The sequence below is a fragment of the Ambystoma mexicanum genome, chromosome 7p (genome assembly GCF_040938575.1).
Source record: "Ambystoma mexicanum isolate Mex_15411 chromosome 7p, UKY_AmexF1_1, whole genome shotgun sequence".
In the NCBI taxonomy this organism is placed as follows: Eukaryota; Metazoa; Chordata; class Amphibia; order Caudata; family Ambystomatidae; genus Ambystoma; species Ambystoma mexicanum.
The window spans coordinates 255,755,139-255,779,259 of record NC_090939.1 but is presented as its reverse complement, the minus strand read 5'-3'; the positions used below and the strand labels follow the sequence as shown (position 1 = coordinate 255,779,259).

The 24,121-nt window shown below is 48.1% G+C and overlaps 1 protein-coding gene across 1 annotated transcript in view; it reads right to left on the bottom strand.

The window, feature by feature from the left end:
• PATL2 (PAT1 homolog 2) overlaps positions 1-24,121 on the bottom strand; it is a 1,529,270-nt gene that overhangs the window by 214,743 nt on the left and 1,290,406 nt on the right. The window contains exon 17 of the mRNA XM_069636258.1: positions 3,380-3,520. Coding sequence (XP_069492359.1) covers positions 3,380-3,520 — 141 coding nt within the window. The remainder of the gene's footprint in view (positions 1-3,379; positions 3,521-24,121) is intronic.

The window sequence follows — 24,121 nt, the reverse complement described above, 5'->3', positions numbered from 1 at the left end:
ACAGTAAAATGCCAGTAAAGGTCCAATCCCTGCTCAACTGAAAATGTGCTTGCCTAGCCTAGTGGTAGGTACTTAGCAGGACCAAAAGCAGGATGAGGAACTCTCAGAAAGGACACCCAGAAGCCAAGGATTCAAACCTGAGCTATTCCCAACAAAGCAACGGTTATCAGGCCGTCTGAGCAACCAAATCCGCTTAAGCATGAATACTCAACAAGATGAGAATCCACACTGTTTACAAAGAGCAACTGTAAAGGAACCACAGTAGTCTAGGTTATCATATCTTACAAATAATCACCATAAAGGAAAGAAACTCTATACAATGGATGATAACATGGGAATATAAATATCCTTTGAACACTTTATTTTCAGACTACGAAAATTCCTTTATCACAAATAAAACCTCTCCTGAAGAACCAGATTATGACATCTGACATCTGGGGAAACATGCATCTAGAGGGCACTAGCTTAACTCCAATTACTGAAGAAACTCTTTGTTGAGGACTAAAGACATGTACAGCAACATGTATCCAAAACTGTAAAGGCATTTATATGCAAATTGAATTATTTTGGAAAATAAAATTGAAAACTACTAATCTCTCGCATAACAAGTGAAGCAACATGTTACTGAAAAATGTTTTGTTTTGAACTTCTGCAAATACAAATTATTAATACCAACATGTTTCCAGCAGAATTAATTTGTCCTTTTTGAATTATAAAGGGCGCAGGGAATTACCAGGTGTTCTTTTCTGGTACAAAGTTTCATTAACACTGGGCAGCCTCAGTGACAACACCATATACCGCAGCCCTTTACCCTAACAATTATAAGACGATCTAAATACACTTAATCTTTCCAACCCGCCAAAGGTTGCATTTAAGGCTGCATCTTTGCATTTTCGTTACCTGAGCTATTACCAAGCTGCTGCATCCAGCCAGCATGGACAGAAGAGGGCCTAAAAATGCAGCAACTGCAGCAAAGTGCCAAAAATCCTCAAGCAGGTAAGGAGACCTGCTTACCTTCCAAATATCCAGGAGCACTGAGCTCATGAAAATAATTTCCCCCATATATACCTTCACTCACAGGGGTGGCTTCTGCCAGATAACTAATCCCTTAAGGGGATTTAAGGGTAGGGGCCTGGCCAGGAACCAGTCCCAAACCAATTCAAACCACCATGGATGCTGCCATCTTAGTATCACAAAGATCCCATATTGACAGACTGCCCATTTTAAGGCCTGCCACATGGGTTTCCCTGAAAAAAGGTTGTGTTACACTATTCCTGCAATGGCAGATTAGGCGCCATTGGTCTCTGTGTGGAGGCATGTTACAAGGAATCTCCAAAAGGGCAAGAGAACTGTTTCAGTCTAGTTGTTCCACGCTGCCGGCAGAGGCAAGGGACTGATCACCTGACTCCTCTTAAAGAACACGGAATGCCGCTTCGAGGCGTCACTTCTGCTGAATGTGATGCTACGCAAATTCACAGAGGATTCTTCCCTTGTACTATAATCTATTGAAAGCAATCTCTCTCTCCCTTCTGACTAACTTTCTTTCTCTCATAGAATTGTGTCCCGTGTAGGCCTCCCTGCTCCCTCTCTCTTTTTGCTTCTCTGGGTTTCACCCGATCCAGAGAGAAAGTCTGCCTTGCGGAAGTAAGTTCCGTTTGTACGTTGACTCGTACTTTTCCTCCTCGTGTGTGCCTTTATTAACCATTCTTACTTTGTCAGTTATTCCCCTCCCCTTCGGTCTACAACACTCCCAGCCAACAGGATTGATCAACTCGAAGGACCCAATTCCAGTCACGTCAGTTATTAGTAAGTGCACTCACTGCTACAGATTGCCATTCTTCCCTTCCACTCGTTACCTGTCATTCTCTCGTCCTGTAGGACTCTTTCCTACTTTCACCACCTTGAGAAGAGTCATCAATCCGAGAAACCCAGTCCAAGACGTCCCGAGTCGTCAATCCAAAAAGGCTGAGCCCAGACGTCCAGGGTTTTTTCCCCCCAGAGGGTTTTCCTGGGGTTCGCGTTTCCCTTCGCTGGTACTCGGATTTCCAGTGATTGGGGGAGGGGGGGGGAGACAGGGACTCCCGGGTGATCCTTTATTTCTGCAGTTGTTGCTCCAGACAAGTTGGTGCTCGATCAGGTTAGTGTCTACTCCTGTCCGATCTCCTTTTGGAATTTGGCTATACCATACTGTGTTGTAATAATGTCATCAGTAACAGGTGGCCTCTAGAACAAAATGGCTGTGATTAGGGCATGTAGGGTGATGAAGTAACCCTAGGGCAATAATTGGGTTTCTGAGAAGCACCCATGGGACTGGACATTTACAGGGCGACTCAATACCATATACCTTACATATTGAAAAAAGGGATATTGTGATGAGGAAAGTCAGCCGAAGTCCCTTGGACTGGCATAATACATTTGAAACCTGAAAAATTAAAAAGCGAAAAAAAGAGTAGGGGACCCATAAAAGGAGACTCCACAACCCCAAGAATTGATTGCTACCCCAACACTGGGCCAAAGTGAAGAATCGCAGCATAAGTAGCAAGATTTCCCCCCCTCCTGCTCGGGGAAGAGGGTCTACAGTGTCAAGCGGTTCAAAGAGCGTTAGATGTTGGGAAGGGTACGGAAGAGGTCTGTGGAAGGTCATTATTGCATGGGAGGAACCTGGTGATGTGGGTTCAAAAGAGTGGCAGTTCGAGAGGTTGGTTCGCTCCGTACTGCTATGCTGCCCCGCATGGGCCCTTCTATGCAAGACATTTGTTAACTTACCAAACAGAGGCTTCTAGATGTTTCTAAAAGACCCTTCCTCCTTTCTTTAACCCTTCACCTCTAGACTGAACTGGGATTTGGTGGACACCCAGAGTGTCCGCCTACTGGCCCAGGATAACCATACACCCCATCTTTGCGGCTTTGTTCACATCTTCAGGAAGAATGATTGAAAGAGGAAACATACAGTTCTGTAACATCCGTTCATTTTCTTTATGCCTCACCTTTTTACATAAATGCTCCCTTATCCTGTGCACACAAGGGAGCAGAGGATCCCAACTCTAATAGACCAGTAGTCTATTTGTTCTCATAACCATCAATGATGTCTGTATAGTTCAGAGTCCCTTTTGCTATTCACTCCCTGACTTTAGTCCCATCCAAAGACTAGTTAGAGTGGACTAAAGAACTTCCACAACAATTCACCTCCACTGTGGGTTATCAAAAGCTTTTGCTGGGGTCTATAGAAGAGATGGGGACCCTATAACTAAAACAGACTAAGACTTAGAAAGTGCAATGAACAAAGCTAGTACTGTAAAATACTTATATCTCTGCAAACAACTTGCTAGAATAATGAATTAGTCAATAGAATATGCTCGTCAACTCCTATATGACATACCTGGTTGTGAAAAGCCAGCGTGAGGGGCATCCCCTCAGAGTCTGGTAGTGGCTTCATCAGCTCCTGAAGAACAGCAATAAGCTCGCTGAAGGAAAGTTTGCCAATAACAACTGTCAGTGGTCGATGGAGAACTGCAAGAGACTTAAAAGAAAAATACTTGTAAAATGTGCCAAGTAATGGTAGCATTTTCTATGGTATTTTAAGCAATCACTGGGCTTTAAAATAAAATGAGGAGGGTAAAACCAACTCCCAAAAACATGAAAGGAACTAGTGGAAGTCGCAGTTTCGCAAACAGCTAGTCAGAATAACATTCATCCCAAATCATTTACCTTTGGTGGACGCATATCCCTGCATACTTCCTACCATAAATTCACCAAGAAACTAAACGGACTGTAATCAAACTTACAGGACACTCCGAAGACTAGCTTTAAAAAAAAATGTGACCTACAACTGTGGCATTCCGAGGACTTGTTAGAACTATACAAACTCTTTGTAGCTTCATGTGTCTACTTCATGACTAATTGAATCAAATGCCAATATTTTAATGAAAAGGCAGGAAGCCTAATCAAGTATATGTGAAACTGAAGATGTGCAGAGCAGATAGTATTTAACTTGGTTTAAAGCACGGACCTAGCTCAAGAGCAGCAGAGCAATGTACAAGGTTTGGATAGCCAGCGTATGGGCTGGCTTCCTAACAGTAGCACAGTACTGTGAGTTGTATCCTATGCTTCCAATGGGATTAGTCAATGGACCTTTGCTATGGAAAAAGCCACTTTGACAAATTTGCAAAATTGGAGAATTGTACGGGCATTCAGAGTCAATGCTGGGATCGAGTTCCAGGGGATGCATGACAAGGGAAAGATGGTTTGCAGGTACTCTATTTGCGAACTATTGTGATTCGAGCAGGTTGGCGATTTGCTGTGCAAGGAGCATGTGCTACCAGATTTGTGGAGCTTAGTGGCCAGGTACGCTGGTGCGCTACTAATGACTGCTTTGTAGATGATACACATGCAGTCGAACAGTCTCGTGACCTGGAGAGGAAACCAATTTAGTTTGCGTAGGAAGGTGTGATTCAGTCATATTTCCGTGCACCCGTAATAAGAATAGTTTGCGAGGGTAGTTCATGCAGTAAGCTTTCCCTTCTGACATGCAGCCAAGCCTATACTTTTCAGTTTTGACAGTGCCAAGGAAGACTCTGCTTTTCATCCTTTTGGAGGTCAAATTCAGTATCTTCCATTTGGGTGATACAGCTATTACAGCACTTTGAAGCACGGGAATCTGGTTTAAAGCGCTTTAGAAACACTTACATTGAAGCAGTAGCAAAATTAATCACAATGTCCTCATTATCTCTCCTCTGGCTGAGCAAGCCTCTATCATGCCAGTGCATTCTGTATTTCTACCGGTTAAAATGATTTTTACTGTGATTTCCTTATGCAGCGTGAAAGCAAATGCATGGATCCAACAGTGGCAGCAGAGTAAATAGCACATTTTGAACCAATATATAGAGACCAAGAACAACTTCTTTCAAGGTTAGAATAAAACAATACAAGGCACATTTACTGAATCAATGTCACATCATTGACAATTTCGTCTGAAGTGGATTATAGTTTTACTTATTTACAACCAAACCTGACCAGTTCTGCTCTTGGACTTTGATAGAAGATTAACACTTGCTTTGGTCTTCTGATGCCAACACAACATGACACCAGTGTTGGCAAAAATCTATTTGAAGGCTGGAGAAAAAATATTCCCCAGGAGCAAGGATGCCCGAGGGGTTGCAGTCAAAAACGATAGACGTTGACTAGTAAGCCATGCCATGATGCCAAGGTAACACACGCAGAAGAACCGACTGGCACTTAATATAACTACCGATCTACCCCCACTATGGTCTGGACAGGTCTATATCAATCATCAACATATTTGACTGGACAGTTGTTTAGAAGATAATTTAGATATGAAGAAATGTATAGGAAAGGCACAGGTCCCCCCCCCCCATTTGATTTCTTCCCGCCCCCCCTCCCACCCCACCAGCAAATGGGAAACTGCAACTTTTTTTTATGAGCTGATACTTATGAACGGCACCAATGTTCAGGTGTACACCTAACAGCAATGTATGGATCACATGAAAAATGGCTACTTCCATCTGTATTTTAACAAAAATAAGTGGATTCATTCTAAGAGACTGGAGCATATGAGGAAAGTGAAGAAGTGTGAATGGGAATCTAAGCTTAACTTGTTATATAGATGCACTCACCCCACCGGATCCAGCTGGACGCAAACCTGCAGACAAAATGGTTCTTTTAAGGCACTAGCTTAACAGTAGGATGCGCTGGATGAGCCCTCAACTGAACTCTGACTCGGGGCAGATGGATACAAGGTTTGCACCAGCACTAATGTATTTAAAGTACAATATATTAACAAGTAGCAATAAAGGATGTTTCAATAATACATGTTTTTTGTAGGAAACACTGAAGTTCAAAAGCAAGGCAGCGCAAGTCGAACCCAATTCAAAAGGGCCTCTACTACAAGCAATGTTCAGGGCACAATCGATTCCCTGACACCGCAGGACAAGAAACGCAGGTTGGACCATTAACAAGAATTGAGATGGCTTTAGCTGGCATCAGCAAGAGATGCCTTGAGTCTGGACTACCAGCAGAGGGTGTGATCAGCCCAGCCTTCACTGGCCCATACAAAGTGATTGGGAGCCTGCAATGACAATGGGTAGTGAAGCTGAACTGTACAAAGAGACCGAACCAATGTGGGGTGAGCAGGAGCTGCAGAGATGGCAAAAGTGTAGTGTTACATGCTCACCATGCTTCACACACAGTGCTTTGATTCTACATCTCTTCGATGCAGGGAACTTCCCAGAACAACGGAGCAAGAAGCTCTGTTGGTTCAGTTGAATGCTCCCTCCCCCCAAGACAGGGGTCTGAAACATTGGGCTTGCCAAATATTTTGGGATACAATTCCCCATCCAACCTAGGCAGCACAGATAATTGTCAGGGATCATGTGAGACTTCCTACAAAACATCAACAAACACAGACATGACGGACTGTGTGATGCATGCCACTCTGGTTTTCGGTCACCGTTCGACAACTGCGCTTTCAATCTAATAACACATTGTCGAGTATTTCTAATTGTTTGCTTCTTGCTTCACAAAATGTTTCAGCTGCCTGCTTTTGGACTACACCAGTCATACATTTGGCTTGCACCATGTCTTCACTGAAGGCCTTCAGCTTCAAGTACTATCGAGTCTGTTTCCACTACTATTATTACTGCAGGAGGAGCTTCTTTTAAAAATCCTTTTTGCACATGGAGCTGTGCAGAGGTGACTGCAGTCTCGGGCGAGCGAGGGCGGTGAGCCGTGCTTAGCCTGCCAGTCCTGCCTGTAAGGAGAGAGCTGCCGAGGGGCTGCGTGCAGCTGCAGTATGTTTGGATCTAGGTTTTTAATCTTTTGAAATTTTACGCTAGCAAATCCCGTTCTCTTCGATTGCCTGCGCTGCGGCCGCTTGTTGCAAAACCTGAACATATCAACTTTTGTTAAAGTTAATCTCTCAACCTTTTTCTCCCTGAGCTGCGTATAATCAAGAGAGTGGGCAAGGTCTACCGTGCTCTCCTGGTGCATTTTGTCGAGGGCAAGGACGAAGCTCTGCCTTGTCTTGTCTGCACTTTGGTGTTTTTATGATCTTGCCTAATTGTGGGGGCGACTTTAAGAAGCATTAGGGCGGTGGGTGAGTCCATCAAGCCTGTGCTCGATGTGGACTCGCGTTTGTGTTTGCTGGAGCCTCTACTTCCAAAGCAACAAAAGGAAATTTCTACTGCAGAAAGGCAAGTGGGGAATAATAACTGACCCGTCCCCAAATTACAACATCCCTCTAGCCCAACTGACCATGTGGATCAGATCGGGTGCCTTCTAACACGTGTACTCCGTTTGGAGTAGTGACTGTAGAGGAAGTTCTTCATGTGGACGTGGCTGTCCCAAGTTCCTAAACTGCTTCTATTCATGAATCAGGGGACTCACTTATGGTATTTACTGGCAAACTTGACCAAGTGTTAACTAGAATAGAGGAAAACATCCAGGGCATGGCTTTTGGGGATATTTGGGCCAGGAGTCGAATTGGTGTCGATGTATCAATGCTGGACACTGTTATTTCCCCTTGGGGAAACGTGTTCGCCTCTATGTAGACTAAGTCGAATCAATGTATAATTCCTAAGTTTCCTTCCAATCCTCAGGTATGAATTTTTCAACCTTTGGGGAAATCCGATGCCTCCTGCTCTACTATGTTAAAGTTACGCTGTGGCTAAGGGCCTGAGAGGAGGGTGGCGAGGGGAATTGGTTGGCTTGCTGCTTTTGGACAACTTTGATGTGGCTGAGGCCGTAGAGGTTGAATGTGCTAGGTCCCTTGCTACTAATTTACCCCCCCTCACCAGGGGGAGAACCTAGCTAGGCACGGGCTGGATACAAATGTTGTGGATGAACTGTCATTCCCAGCCCTGGCTCCGTTATTAGACTCCATGGATAGTGGGTAAGACAGATTCTTAAAGCACTTCGTGGAAAGTGAACTTCTTGGAAGGGTTCATTACCGCTTCAAACTGGTTCCAGCATCATCGGGTGTTTTGTGAGAAGACTCACTTACCTGGGCAGATTGTCAGAGAGGCAGAAGTTCAAGCCTTGTGTCCTAAAGAAAATTGTTTTCCGTTCAGTATCCGTCTTGGGCTTGAAGGGTGAGATGGGTCCGAAAATAAGAAAGATAAAAGAGAAAATATAAAAAGAGAAAAAACTAAAGTGGAGAAGGGTGTAAACCTAAAGAAGCCAAAAAATTCCAAGATGCCAAGTAAGCAGAAAACGAGGGGATCACGGAAGTTCTTAAACCAACTAAAGCTGCAGAGTGATATTTTTTTATTTTAGTTATTGATATGCGGTTTAAAAAAAAATAATTTACAGCATTTGCATCCAATAACCTGAGGGGATATCTCCCTCCACTGTGGAAGACAGTTTTTCACGTATCCTTTATACATTTAGTTAGTTTAAAGGTTTTCAATTCGGATGAAAGATTCCTTTAAGAAATGTATCAGAGGATTCCAAGATGGCCGCTTAGTGGGGAGGACGCAGTGCCCCGAGCTCCCGACCTGCACACACTAACATAGCCCGCCCGCCGAACCAGCTGCCCTCCCTGGCGCCCGAACAGGCTGGTGTGGGTTGGGACAGGAGTCGAGCCTCTGGTGTGGACGACTGAGGATCCGGACCTTGAGCGGCGCTTCTCGAGCGGCTACGGAGCAAGGAGGGGTGAGAGCTTGAGCCCTGTGGGGGGGTCCGTTGTGCCCCTGCCGGAGGTTTCCCGCCAGCCCCTCACCTCTTGGGATTTAGTTCCCCTGAGTCGCGGGAGTGGTGAGTGGACGGGAGCAAGAGCCGAGCCCCCGGTGAAGACGCGGCCGGCGGCACAGAGGCTGTGCCAGCCTGAGGGCCCAGAGCTGACCGGAGCTGCAGCGGCGCCTGTCGGGCGCTCTGGAACGAGAGCGAGGGAGAGCCTGAGGCCCGCGGAGCGGCCTGGGGAGCCCCAGGCGGGCGACCCGCCGGAGGATTGTGGCCGGCCCCTGGGCTCCAGAGGGATCGCCGACCTGCGCTGCGCCCACCCATCGGGGCCGAGAGGGGTCGCCTGCGTGGTGCGGCGCGGGCCTGGAGGCTCGTCGCCGGGAGCCCGGAGGAGGTGCAACGGTCCTTCCCCCAACTGAGCTCCTCGGACTTGGCTGGACGGGCTGCTTGCAGGAGCCCGCTGGGTCGGGCCAGGCCCTCCGGTGTGGAGGTAGCGGGCGGGTCACGCCATTGGTCTACTACACGAGAACTTGCACCGTGGACGTGTAGTGCAGCAGCCGCCCCCCCCTCGAGGAAACAGCCGTTGGTGATCATTGAGGAGTATTTCACTAACTGAGCTGCATCAGCAAAACAGAGGGGTCCCAGTGCCACAGGGAAAGAATCACTCCTGGGGTGGTTCTAGCGCCTTTGTGGACATCAGCTGAGGGGGAGTTTGCCCAACTAGGGGTGGGGCTAGGTGGGGCTGGAGGTCCCCAACTCAGTCGACCCAGGGGAGGGTGCGAGCCCGGTGCGGCCCTCCTTCCTGCCCCCGCACCGCCCCTGCCTGGGGGTTCCTTGTTGACAGTGTTACGAATCCCAGTCTTCCGTCGCTTAGGTCGGCCATGTACAGGAGCAAGGGAAAAGAATGCCCTGCCCAGGGAAAACCGTCCAGAAAGACTACAGAGGGCCCCCTCATGAAATTCTGGCCCAAAGACATGGAGCTCATGGATGCTCAAGATTCGGACCAGGGGTCGGCCGGGTCCACCTCCGGGCCTTCCCAAGAAGTCCAGGATAAGCTGATAACCCAAGAGAGACTCTCGCACTTCATGGGCTAATTGTTAGAGAAGATCACGGCGGCGGGGCAACAACAATTGGACATGCTGCGAGAGGACCTGGCTGAAAGCCTAAGGGACCTCAAAAGAGATGTCAATAAGGTAGAGGAGAGAGTTGACACTAATGAGGGGGCCATTCAAGAACTGACTGAGGACGTGAGAAAAGTGGACACCCTGATGGAGACCTTGGCGGTGGCCACACAAAACCTGGAGTTGCAAGAAGACCCGGAGAACAGGTCAAGAAGGGTGAACATTAGAGTTAAATCGCTGTTGGAGGATATTCAAGACCAGGAGCTGCCGTCAGTGTTGAAAGGAATATTCGTAGACCTGCTGGACGTCACCTCGGATTTCGACATGCAGTTTGACAGGGTCCACAGGGTGGGTCCGCGACGGTTGGAACCGGGATCCAGACCACGAGATGTGCTGGTAGCCTTCTACAGCTATGCGGCCAAGGAGAGAGTTCTGGAGAGAGCAAGAAAGGCCGCTTGAATCACCCACAATGGCCAGGAAATCGCACTCTATCAGGACCTGGTGAGGATTACGCTCATGATGAGGCGACGAATGGGCCCCGTCTTGTCGTTCCTTAGATCGCAACAGATCCGTTACAGATGGGCCCACCCATTTGGTTTGTCCTTCGCCTGGCAGGGCTCCCAACACAAGATCACAACCTGCGACCGGGGCTTGGCCTTGCTGGGCCTGGAGGAGCAGGCCTCACCCCCTATGCGGGGAGATAAGGAGCAACAGTCTTCGCGCAAGCCATGGGAGTGGTCCACGATTAAGCGCCGGAGAGGACGGAAGAAACCTTCGGGTCCGGATCCCGGGCGCCCAGCTAACAATGGCACTCACGGAGATTTGTCGGGACAGAGTAGCCCCTCTGCTGAAACATAACAGGCCTATGGTTCTATCAAGTTTAGATTAGAGGCCGGGGAGGGCTCTAATGGAAGCTGTTCAAGGGCTTTGGATGGGCTGTTTATGTTGTATTGGGCTGCAGGTTTAGGGAAGGGCAGGATTGGGTATCTTGGAATGGGATTGGGATTTCCTGCGTGGGTTGTTTCTGGGTCTGTTATTGGGGTCGGCTCTCGTGTTCATTGTACGAGGGGGGCTGAGTGCCAGCCGATCCCGCCTAGAAGGGAAGTGGGTGGGTGAGGAGGGGTGGGAGGGGTTCAAGAATCAGGGTTCAGAGTTGAGTGGCCAGAATAGGGGCTCATGGCGGGTGCATTTGGAGAATCCAAAAAGTGGGACAGGGGCTAGAAGGCTCACTGGGACTCTCTAGACTCACATGAAACTGGCAGATGGCCAACGCTAACGCTCTAAAGTTTCTTTCCCTAAATGTGAATGAGCTTAATTCCCATGTTAAGAGGAGAAAAGTTGAGCGCTTTCTTAGGCGGGAACAGCCCCACGTAGTGGCGTTGCAAGAAACCCATGTGCAGACAAAAGATTCGTATAGGAATATATTCTGGGGCTATTCCCGGCTGATTCAGGCTACGCAGTCAAGCAAGAAGGGGGGGGGGTGTTAATAGCTATACGGGATGGGTCAGGGTTGACTATTAAAGACATGCAGAAGGATAATCAAGGTCGGTATCTCGCAGCATTGCTAGAGGGTAAGGGCGAGTCCTTCATGGTGGCAACCCTATACGCGCCCAATCAGGCACAAGACCCCTTCATACAGAAATCCCTTACTCGCCTGGGGAAATTTGCTGGGGGGGGGGGAACATCCTCCTAATGGGTGATTTTAATTTAGCTTGGGAACCCTTCCAAAGATAGGAGCTCCTCGATGTGGGATAAACAGGGGGGGCCGTGTGGAGACTTGAGGAAAATGCACGATCTGGCCCTAGTGGACACGTGGCGCAAACTTTATGGCAGGGCTGAGGGGTATACTTTCTATTTGCATGCGCATAGGTCTCATTCGCGGATAGATTATGTCTGGATCTCGAAACCACTGCTGGGAAGGGCGTTGGCATTGGAGGTGGGCGCGATCACCTTGGGGGACCATGCCCCTCGCACCCTGTTGATGGCGGTGCCTAGGGGTCCTCCGGCCATTTGGAAGTGGAGATACCCGGTTTCCCTGTTTAGGGACCCCCTCCTGGTTAGGGAGATACAGGAAGGGGTGGTGGAGTACTCTGTTTATAATAAATGGGAGGATTCAACTCCTCAGATTTGGTGGGACGCCTTTAAGGCCACAATCAGGGGCAGGATCATTGCTATCAAAGCTAGAAGGGAAAGGGAGCTAAGGCTTGAGGAACTACAGCTGGAAGCGCAGCTCAAGGAGGTTATGTCTCGTATGAGCCTTAGAATGTCAGCTGCACCAAAAAAAAAAAAAAAAGAGTATAGGGTGCTCCACGGTCAGTTGAACCTCCTACAAACCAGAGCTGTCGAACTGAATCTTTGCCACCAATGACAGAGGTTCTATGTTAAAGGTAACAAAGCAGACCGCTTACTGGCTAGAAAGCTGCAAAAGGAGGCCGGGGATAGGACCATACTAAAAATAAAGGGCGAGGGGGGGGGAGCTTGCTCACGTCACATTCAGATATAGAGGGTGCATTCACTAAATTCTACGCCGCCTTTTATAGTTCAAGTTACCCCGAGACCGCAGAGCAGGAGGCATACCTTTGGGATATTGGCATCCGACGGTTATCGCAAGTTGATAGACACGCGCTCGACGTCGAGATCACGCCAGATGAAGTGAGGAGGGTCATTAACAACCTTACGCCGGGTAAAGCCCCTGGCCCTGACGGATATCTTTCTGCATTCTATAAGACCCACAAGGAGGTGTTGATTCCCATCCTCACTAAAGCATTTAATTGCATAGTATCCTCGGGACAACTCCCTGGATCCATGAATGAAGCTAAAGTGATCTTGATACATAAACGAGGTAAGGATCCGACTGACTGCGCGTTCTATCGCTCCATAGCATTGATGAACGTTGATGCCAAAGTCCATGCTAAAGTCTTGGCCAATCGTCTAGAATCCATTCTCCCCAAACTAATTCAAGGTGATCAGTCGGGTTTTATAAGGGCTAGACAAACCTCAGATAATGTTGGACGTCTGACGCACCTGATTGAAAAGTCCCAGAAAAAGAATATTCCGGCCCTTCTTTTGGCAATCGACGCCGAGAAGGCTTTTGATCAGGTTGAGTGGGGATTTCTGTTTGCGGTCTTGGATCGAATGGGATTCAGATCAGGCTTTATTGCGCGGGTGAAGGCAAATTACCAAAACCCTGTCATATGTTTAGCGTTAAATGGCCAAGTTTCAGCACCGATATGTGTGGGAAGGGACACCAAACAGGGATCCCCGATGTCGCCGCTCCTTTACGCCCTCCACCTGGAACCGTTTTTGGAAACGGTTCGAGCGGCTGATGACAAAGGGTATCCCATTCGGAGGAGAGACCCATAAGTCTGCGGCTTTCGCCGATTATATGATCCTCTCATTAACTTCCCCGATCATATCTTTGCAGGCAGTGGCAAGAGAGCTGTACAGATTTGGTCAAGTGGCAGGCCTAAAAGTCAATGCCCACAAGTCTGAAGCTCTCCCCCTGACCCTGACGCACTCTGAAATCCTGGACCTCAGGAAGGCGTACAAATACAGATGGGTGGAATCCTCGCTGAAGAATTTGGGGGTATACCTGACCAAGAATGTGGACCGATTGTACGTAGCGAACTACCCTCCGCTCCTTCAGAAGGTGAAATCTAAGTTGGTGGACTGGGGCCCCCTTGAGATCTCATGGTTGGGTAGAGTCAACGCATTAAAGATGTCAATCCTGCCCCTGCTCCTGTATCACTTCGTTGCCCTACCGATACATGTTCCTGCATCCTTTTTCAGGGCTCTGCAAAAAAGGACCAACCGGTTTGTTTGGAATGGAAAGCACCCGAGGGTGGCGGCTCCCATTATGAAAGCTTTGCCTGACAGGGAGGGGGTGTGGGGAGCCGGATTTTCGAGTACTATTTAGCAGCGCATCTCAGGGTCATTAGGGACTGGCAGAGGAACGACAAGGGCAAGGTGTGGAGACCAATGGACAGAGCGGTGGTGGGTACAGACCTGGAAGGCGTTCTGTGGTTGCTGAAGCAAGATAGGCCATATAGAATGTACTGTAGTGCAATAACATCGGCGACTGGGGATGCATGGGACCAGGCTGTCCGTAGAGCCCGGATCACCACCTTCCCTTCCCCCTTATACGCCCGTGCATGGTAACCCGCAATTCACTCCGGCGGCCACTCCCGCTCCAAGCTTTGATCTATGGTTTTCTGGGGGATGTAGGATGCTGCGGGATTTGCTGGTGGAGGGGGAGGTGAAAAGCTTCGAGCAATGTAAGAAAGACTTTGGTGTGGGGGAGAAGCAGAGATTTTCATACCTCCAGTTCAGGCACTGGATCTCCCACCCGTCCGTGAAGCAACCGGGTTCACGCTCTCTTACCCAATTTGAAAAGTATCTGGACACTGACTCGGGGGACAGGGCGGTGGTCTCGTCCATCTACAAACTCATAAAACACGAAGAGGCATTACACTCCAGGTCTTGCATGAGTAAGTGGGAGAAAGATCTAGGGGCTGACATAGGGTAACAGGAGTGGCTTAGGCTGTGGTCCCAAATTCCAAAACTTGCCAGGTCTATTCAAATCTGGGAGATTTGGCTGAAGCTTCTACTGAGATGGCACCGTACCCCGGTCAAATTAAACAAGATGTACCCCACGCTTTCAGCGTTTTGTTGCAGGGAGTGTGGCGAAGTGGGATCCTGGGCTCACATTTGGTGGGAATGCCCGAAACTTGATGTATTTTGGTCTTTAGTCCGGCAGGCGATAACTCAGGTGTTGGGTCCTTTGCAGGATGGAGGTAGGGGGCGGGACTTATTGGGCCTCAATGGGATGCTTGCCACCCTGTCCACCAAAGCGGAACGCAAACTATATGCGATAATGATGTCGGCTGCATTGGTCCTGGCCAGGAAGTGGAATTCCAAGGACCCGCCTCAGGAGCATGAGTGGGTTGCGATCCAAGGACCCGCCTCAGGAGCATGAGTAGGTTGCGAAATTGTGGGCACTGGTGGCAATGGAGTGGCTCACCTACGTGATCCAGGGCGCACACATGCGGTTCTACTCGGAATGGGCCACCCTGTTGTCCTTCTTAAAGGTGGGAGCCCACCGGGCCTGGTGCCCCAAGGCGATGGAACTACTGGGTATAGTTCGCCCTCAGGACGAATCAGGCCTCTCAAGTAAAGAGTGGTTTCCATTTTCCTTGTGCTATTTGTTGAACTTGATCGCTCAGTGAACCTGTAGAATCTTGGGGGGTGGGAGGGAGGGAGTGGCGGTAGAGGTAGTTAAGGGGTTGTTTTGTTTATTTTCTTTCTGTTACTGGTTCTTGTTGTATAAGTGACAAACGGTTAATAAAAACTTATTGGAAAAAAAAGAAATGTATCAGAGCGATTGAAGTTGAAAGTCTCGCTCCTTGTGACAAAATGTTACACCACTCGTCTGCAGAAATCGACGGTACTTCTAAAATAGATTTTCCAAGACATTCTGTCCTCGTTTCTGTGAGTCCTTGACAGAAGAGAACCAAATGTGTTTCCTTCAAACTGGAATGAGGACAGAGTCTACAAGTTAGCTCCTCTTTGTTCCTAATAGACCTGGCGCTCAGAACCTCTCGAGTCAGGTAGAGGTTAAGTCAGACTAATAATGTTTCAGCTTCTACTCACGTGGAAATAGACCGGAAAAAGCTTAGTGTTAAGAGGGGGGGAGTGGGTGAGTGAAAGGAACACAGGGGCCCAGGTGTGGCAGTGTTAAATCTTTCTTTTATGGGGCCTTCCAGGGGAGGGAAGCAAATGCCCACCGGGGGAGTGTAGTTGTTTTGATCTAAGTAACCTCACAGTCTATTTTCATGGTGATGCAAAATTCAATAAAAGTGTGAACCATCGGTCACAAGATGATCAAGACAAAGTGGACTCTGTAGCAGTGTAAGGTACCGGGAAATAGTGTTATGGGGGAGTCAAATTTGAAAATACCGAAGAATAAGGCAATCCCTCCCCTCTCTTGGTGTCAAACAACAATAGGGTGTGCAAGAATCTTGCAATAAGCAGAATCTTTTATCAATATTTTGTAGACCCGAGATCATCAAAGAACCAGTCAAAGTGGAAAAGGAAATATTCTGCACTATCGAGAAGAGATCTGGTTTAGCAAACAGTAAGAAACACTCTGAGGGGAAAAAACTACAGGTGCATTTTACAGATGGGAAAGCAAAAAATGTACAAAGAGGCTTAAACAAAAGCAGGGGCAAGTGCAGTAAACAAGTTTGAAAATTATTTAAATTGTCTACTCTTGGGTCGACTTTTTGAAAGCTCAAATATGGTGCCTTAAATACACATTACATCCTTTCATTATTTTTTTTAATTCCAAGCCTACGGTTGCCTACGGTTGATAACAAAGGAGGACATTAACAATGTCAAGACAGTCCTCATGTAAAAATTCCACAACTTTGAAGTCCACTTGCGGTCACAAATCATTAAAGAAGCAATTCTAGCAGAAAACCTAGTGCTCCTCTCCTTGGGATTAGAGGTGTCAGAATTAGGGACTCCTTTTACTTCGAACTAACTGATTTAAGGGAGAAGGTTAGTCAGCGGGGAGAAGGAACAGAAAATGACTTGTCGATTGAGTTGTACAATCCCAAGGGACAAGGTGGTTCGAGAGAGCAAAGACATATTACTTATGAATGGGTGCCAATTGTAGACACTTCAAAAGGGTCGAAAAAGAAAAAATTGGGAAGGGTGAAAGAGGAAGGTAGTGATTGCATCTTGGAACTCTAGAGGTTCTGAAAGCATTTTGGGAAATCAAGATCTGTTCGCATTATAAAACTAATTTGCTTACAGGAAACCCTGTTGAGTGATACACCGCTTATAGATGTGTTTGACGTCATGTTCAGCAAAGCCCAACAAAGTGCATCAAATTGAATCTAGTAGAAGGGATATGCTTCCAATCCTTCTAGAGTGGACAGAGCAGGGCTCTATTATGACCCAAACATTTGGTTAAGGTTTATCTTAATCCAGAGAACACGCGGTTGGAGGAAGCATTGTCTGCTCTTTCTTTCCTTCCTCCTTCTGGGTGAAATCCCAGAGGAAGGTACTTCTATAATTACTCTGGGAGATTCCAATTCTGAGTGCTTGGAAGATAGCTGGTACCAATTCCCAAATAGGGAAAAGACGTCTAGTGCAGCGAGAGACAAGGGTTTCCTGGTTAGACAAGAACTCAAAGCTTGGGATCGGTCACTGCTAAATGGCAATTTCACAGGCGATGTGCCCCTCAATCTACTTGTCACAACCACTCTTAGAGTTCCACCTTGGACTACTGCTTTGCATCTGCTGACTTAATCCAGGGAGCGGGAACCTGGAGATAATGCAGATAGACTTAAGTGACCATTGTATGGTGATCTGTGAACTGCCAATTCTTCGACATGCTGTTGCCAAAGATTTGGTTATGAATCTTGATATTAACCCACGAAATCATGCTGTGAAGTGGACACAGGAAATTCCTTTGATTATCCGATCTCTGGTTTAATCCAGATTGATAAGGGTACACGTTCTCAAAAAGGCTTTTGCCGAAGTATACGATCAACCCTTGGGGAATGGTTGCATGCAAAACAGCTGGTCAAAAGGTCAAAATTACTGGGGCACAACCATGCCTTTGATGCGAGGTGCGGCAGCGTAAAAGACAGTTGCATGCCCAAATGAAAGCTATGCATAAGGGCAAGTATTGGTGTGGGAACAAAAATTGCAATGTGATGGAGAGAAACGATGCATAAAAGATGTTGGGTTGCATCATGGGAAACACCAGCAGCAAGTTTTGGCAGCTAATAAAAGCTAGAGGGATTGATCAGTATTTGCAGATCCAAGCCATTCTGACTGATTTGTGGGTGAAGTACTTTACGGATCTATACGTAAAGGAGGGTCAGATCTTTCAGACAGTGTTACTCATGAAAAAACTGGTCAGGGACTCTTTCTCGGGACCTGAATGATACCTCCTCAATTAAGATCAGTAAAGGAATCAAATACCCGGGGGTCCTGATGGTTTAACCAATTTATCATTCAAATCCAATGCCACATTATGGTCCCATGTAATGTCCCGTTTGTTTGGAAATATCTAGTTAAAACAGGAGTTTACAGGGTCGTGGGTAGCAGCCCTAATAGTTCTGATCTTAAAGTGAGTCGACAGATTGTCCCTGCTGCAGTATCGGCCAATCTCGCCTTTGGACGCTTCAAACAAGATTTTCGCAAAGATAATTCTGAAAGAGCTCCAAAACTGGGCCGCTAGGGCAAACTGTTTGGATTTCGGCCAGGCCGGTTTTAAGAAGGGGGAGGGGACAGTTTTAAGTATTATTGTATTGGCCCTAACTAGGCAAGTGAAAGAGCAAGGGAGACAGGCTGATCTGGCCTTCCTTCAAATAAGTAAAGCTTTTGACCATGTCAATAGGGCAGTCCTTTGGAAAAATATTAAGGACAATGGATGCCCAGTGGCCCTTAATTAGTATGTTGGAAGCCGTCCATTCAAGAACAAAAATAAAGATTAGACTCACATGGGTCCTACACAGACTGGATTGAGACCAATCGAGGGCTTCGGCAGGGGTCGGTCCTCACCCCTTTTTATTTAACATTTATATAAAAAGAGAAACATATGGGTACTTGTTGGGAATCAGTGAGGACCAATCCCCCTGTTTTGGGGCAGTAAAACTGAAATACTTGAGCAGTGAGCTCTGCCCATTGAGCTGCCTGCACTGCAGGACGACAAAAATCTAGGCAGTCTCTACACCTACACATTGCAGCAGGGGGACTTGTGAGGGACGAACGAGCAAACATTTGTTTTTGAGCTCCCACTTGGGAGTTTACTCATCGGCGAGCGCAGTGCACAGAGAGTACTTCCTCTCACTGTGCAGCGTAAAGGTTTACCAACACTGTTTGCTCCTACAATGTGCCCTAGTCGAGTCTGTGGGTTCTTACTGCAGGCCAAGATGGCCATCCTGCACGGCACCGGAGTGCCTCGTAATGTAGTCTGATTGGCTTGGTGCACCTTCTTTCTGCCTTATAGGAAGTCGACCCACACATCCAAGGCCCACATGCAAGGCACACATCTGTGCCTGTCCAGGTAGGGAAGGGCCCACCACATTTTCACCCACTTCAAACTATGAAGTCTCCTCCTGAAATAACAGCCTGCTACCCTACAAATTTTGGTCCCTGAATTCCTACGATCACTGCAAATCTACCCGCGAGTTTTGGCTTTACTCTTCCACTGCCTCCTCCATTAACATCTTCTGAATCATAGCTGGTGCCTATCTCACTCCGCCTTCCTTGCCTCACTTAATCTACTCCTTTCACTACATTGGTTGTCGTTTTTGTAATAATTGAATTTAAGTGTGTGTGTTTTTTTTTTTTTTTTTTTTTTTTTTTTTTTTTTTAACATCTCTGCAACCCATTTTGCTTTGCATTTTTATGCCTTTTTTCTTTTGTAACTACTAGGCCGCCTGGTAAATTGGACTAGGACTGTTGTGCAGCCATTTCTCTCCTTTTCCTCATCTATCCCCTGCCGCCCCTCTGGCACTCACATCTCCCCTATCTTCTCCAACTGCTACACTATCACCTATCCTGCCTCTATCATGAAGTCAGGTAGAAAAAAGCATTAACAAAAAAATAAAATAAAAAACACAAAAACACAAACAAAAAAAGACATCCTGAACACCAACCCTGGCTCACCCATCAAAGACACATGTCAGCGCTACTTCGACAGGTCTTCACCGATCACCTCTTCTCTGTCCCCTCCCCATATGGGCTCCTCATCTCTACACTCGCTCCCTATACATCCTCTCCCATTAATGGCAGCACCAAATGTCCAGGTGTATCAATGGGTATCGCACTGGCACTATCTTGGTTCAGGATCCTCAGCCCAAGTTCCTTCTCTTTGACTGGTGCCTGCCGTCCCTTATCAACTTCCTTCGCACACCTGCTACTCCCTCTTCCACTCTCCCTGTCCCCCCTACAACTGGTGTACCATGCCCCTGTACCCCTCCTCGGAAAACCTTCAAAGGCGGAGACCACTTACATCTTGTCACACTTAATGCTCGTTCTGCAATCGAACACTATCGACATCTGCCTCCTTCTCGAAAACACTGTCCTTGAAATTCTTGCTCTTACCGCAACGTGGTTCAATGCCAGCTCATTCCCTATTTTTGACTCCCTTCTCCTTGCTAGCTATAAAATAATCTCCAAGCCTCGCCCTAACCATGCTGGTGGTGGAGCTGCTCTAATTATTCCCGAGTGGGTCCCTTCTTCCCTCATGCCCACCCAGCCGTACTCTTCCTTTGAGAGCCTGGTCTGCAAGCTAGTCAGCTCTCCTTCCTCCCCTCTAAAAATTGCCACCATCTAAAGGCCTCTTGGTTTTAGCACCCTGTTCCTCTCTGAATGGGCTGATTTCTCCTCCTCTCTCCTCGCAACCACCTCTAAACTCCTTGTGGGCGATGTCAACATCCACCTTGACTCCTCAATCACGGCATCCACTCTCTTCCGTGACCTTTGCATCCTCCGTGACCTTTGCACCTTGCACTCCCTTTCCATCCTCCCTTCTAGTCCTACCACTCGGCTGGACACACTCTTGATGCCCTCCTCCACACTGATCTTTCACTCCCCTCCCCACTTACCACCCCACACTCCTGGTCAGACCACCGTCTCCTTTCGGCCCTCTGACCGCTCCTCCACCAGCCCTGCCAACTTCGTTCATGAAAATGTGTCAGATGAAATGAGTGTCAGCTGCTGCCTTCGCATCTACCTTCACCCCCCCTTTAGCCCAACTATCGACTCATCCTCCGACTCTGCTCTCAGCAACCATCTTGTCTTGCCCCAGTCTTGAGGATCTGCCTGAAACATGCTTCCATGTGCAACACCTGGTACAACTCCGAACTCGCAGCATTGAAACACGTGCAGAGCTGCTGAACGGAAGTGGCAGAACTCAGGCTCACCCACTGAGCAACTGGCCTGTCGCCTGGCCTGTCGCCTGCTCCAAAGGCAATACGGACTTTCCATTCGCTCAAGAAAAAGGCCCACATCCAGACTCATGTCTCCGGTGCATCCAACAACACAACTCAACTCTTGAAATTCTGCTGGGAACTAGCCAACCCTTGTGCAGTGGCGTTCTCATCTCTTCCCTCCCAGGGCCTCTGCAATGCACTGGCCATTCACTTCACAGCAAAAACATCCTAAGCACCCTTGCTTCCCTCCCCCCCCCGCCCCGTGCTTCCTACAGCCCCCCATTCCAGGTCTGCCTTTCTCTCCTCCTCTCCAGTCACACCTGATGAGGTCACTAGAGTTGTCCACTCCATGAAGGTGCTCCTCCAGAAACATTAAGGACAATAGTCGCTCTCTTGCCCCTGCAACCCCTCTTGCTTCTGTACCTTTCCCCTACTCCCTCAAGCACTCCCATGTGTGCCCCCTTCTGAAAAAGCCTTCTGCAGACCAGTCTTGTCCAGCCAACTACCACCCCATCTCCATCACCCCCTTCCTTGGGAAACTTTTGAAGAAGCTGGTCTTCCCTCAACTGACCCAGCACAATGAACTTGCTGGTTGCATCCACAACCATCAATATGGATTCTGATCATCCAGAGGCACGGAAACTGCTCTTGTGAACACCCGTGAGGAACTGCTTGCATCTCTTGATTCCAGCTCCTCAGCTGTTCTTATTCTACTTGATCTTTCCTCTGCATTTGATACACCCAACCACTCCACAATACCCTAGGTATCTCAGAGTGGGCAAAGGACTGGCTGAGCTTCGTCAGTGACCCTCGGTCCCAGGTCATTCTGGGCCCTTTCTCCTCCCCCACCTCTATCTCCACCTGCGGCATCCCCCAGGGCTCTAACATTTCTCCTTGGCTCTTTAACTATCTTGCCATGCTTACACAACTCATTTCCATATTCTCCCCAAACTTCCAGTGTTATGCAGATGACACACAACTCTTCTTCAAATTTCCCTCTAATCCTCTTCTCACTATCTATCATTCCTGACTGTGTATCTGCCAACCAGAACTGGTGTACTTCCAATGATCGCTGACGCAACACCAGCAAGACTGAGATCCTTCCTATTGGGACTCCTGCTTCCTCCTTCTCTCCCTCATTCTGGCCAACTTCTATGGGTTCTCCCCCTTCATCTGAGGCCAGAAACCTTGGGGTCATCTTCGACTCCTCTCTTTCAATCCTCACATTCAGGACCTTGCCAAGATCTCCAACTTTCAACTCCACCTTCTCAAAAGGAATTCTTCCTTTCCTCGCTTTTCACCAGAAGCTCAATGTCTCTAGAGCTCTGGTTCTCTCTAGGCTAGTCTACTGCAATAGCCTTTTCCTAAATCTATCATCTTCCTCTCTACGACCCCTCCAGCTAATCCAGAAATCCTTGGTCTCAAACCCAGGGACCACATCTCTCTAGCGCCAGAAACTCCCCACTTGCTCCTGGTTGCTGCATGGATCAAATTAAAATCCCTCTGCATCCTCCACAAGGCAATCTGGGGCTGGGGGACCACACAATCTGCAACTTGCTCTCACTAAATACTCTCCCTCCAGATCTGTGCTCCTCCGGCACCAACTCCATGTGTGTAAAACGCTTTGATAAACAGCGAGATGGTGGCCAACCTCTTTCCTCAGCAAACTACCTCCTATGGAATAGTCTCCTCATTCCTCTTGAGACTAATGCCCTCAAATTCTGGAAGCTCCTCAAGACTTTCCTTTTCACCTCCACCTTCCCTTCCTCCCATCTCTGTTAAACCCCACAGTTGCTGAGATTGGTGACCCGGGCCCTTATGTGTCCTCTCAAACCCAATCGTCTACAGCCTGCCCCTCCCAGCACTTTCCCTCGGCACCCACTGGCCTGTGCTTGCACTTATCTATTTATTTGTGGTGGTCCACTACACCTAGAGACGTGAGGCATAACAGACGGAGGCTGCCGGCAAGCTGAGGCGAGGACAGAAGGAGGCTCCAACCGAGGTGGAATAGGAGCCTGCAGGAAAAAGCACCATCATACAGAAACAACAAAAGAAGGAGCGAGTGAAGACGTGGTGCGCTCAAACCTCGGGAGAAGTACACTGATGCATGTCGACAAAACGTACCCTTGGGCGGCCTAGGAACAACACGCCGAGGCAATAATCAGCGACCATGGGACGAGAAGAAGAGGCGAGCCACTTGTGCAGAGTACAAAGGTAACAGAAGTGTGAAATAGAGTGATAACCTTCTGAAGTGCACATCAGCCCCCTGGTTTCAGGTTAACAAGAAAATTCCTGAATGGGAGACCTCTGGTGAGGAACATACATTGCTTACACTTCAAAAGATTGAAAAAATCCCTAAGGGGACAAACGTGGATTGAGGGAGTGGGATATCAAGAATCCATTCTGAAATGACCAGAGGGGAGGGACATAAGCGGCAGTGACAGTCAACAGCTACCCACATGAGGAAGATCACCCCTTCCACAGAATATCATCCAGAGATTGACCTAGAGCTATAATCAAAAGGGATCAGAAAGGAACCTAGAAGTCTGGCGAGATCCAAGAATAAGGAACAATTCCAAAACAAAAATTGTTTATCTAGTGTGTTTTTCTTCCCTTGAAGAATTTCCTGTAAAGTAGTGTGTGAATTGGTAATGAGGAATGAAACATGTCGGGTATGTTTGAGGAATGAAAGAATGGATGATTGAGGAACCATCGGTGCAAAATATTGGAGATACCAATATACTGTATTTTATAATAACCAAAACCATGTTCAAGTATCCCATAGTGTGATTAAAAAACAATAACACAGGGGGGCGTGGCCTGGAGCGCTGGCTATGCAGTCGCTCCCGTGATGGCCTCCGTGGAACGCCCGTTGCATCGCAGCTTTCTAAGGCTCCCATGCTGCGTTTTTCGAACCCAACTAGATGAGAGGGTGTGAGAGGGTTTGGAGCCCTGCCGGCGTGCTGCTGGAACCCAGAATCGCCAAGATGAAGATAATCGGGCTCTTCTTATCCCGCGGCCCTTCCGCCGCGTAATCCAAGATGGCGGACGGGACCCAGCGACAACGACCGAGACGCGGCCTCGCCATCGGAGCTCCCCCTGTGAACCCTTGAATCGATCTAGACCCATGCGTCTCTCGCCTCACATGATCGGAGGGACCCGAGCCACACGTCTATGCTCCAGCTGATACTCCCGGCGGCGCTTCGGGCAGCGCTCTCGGAGGAGCACGGACGGCGGAGGGCGCGGTAGGTGCCCCGGGCCTCCTCAGTTTTGGCCCACCTCCCCGGACATCCCCAGGGGGATAGAACCCTGCAGCCACCCCAACACACGACACGCAGCCGCAGCCTCCCT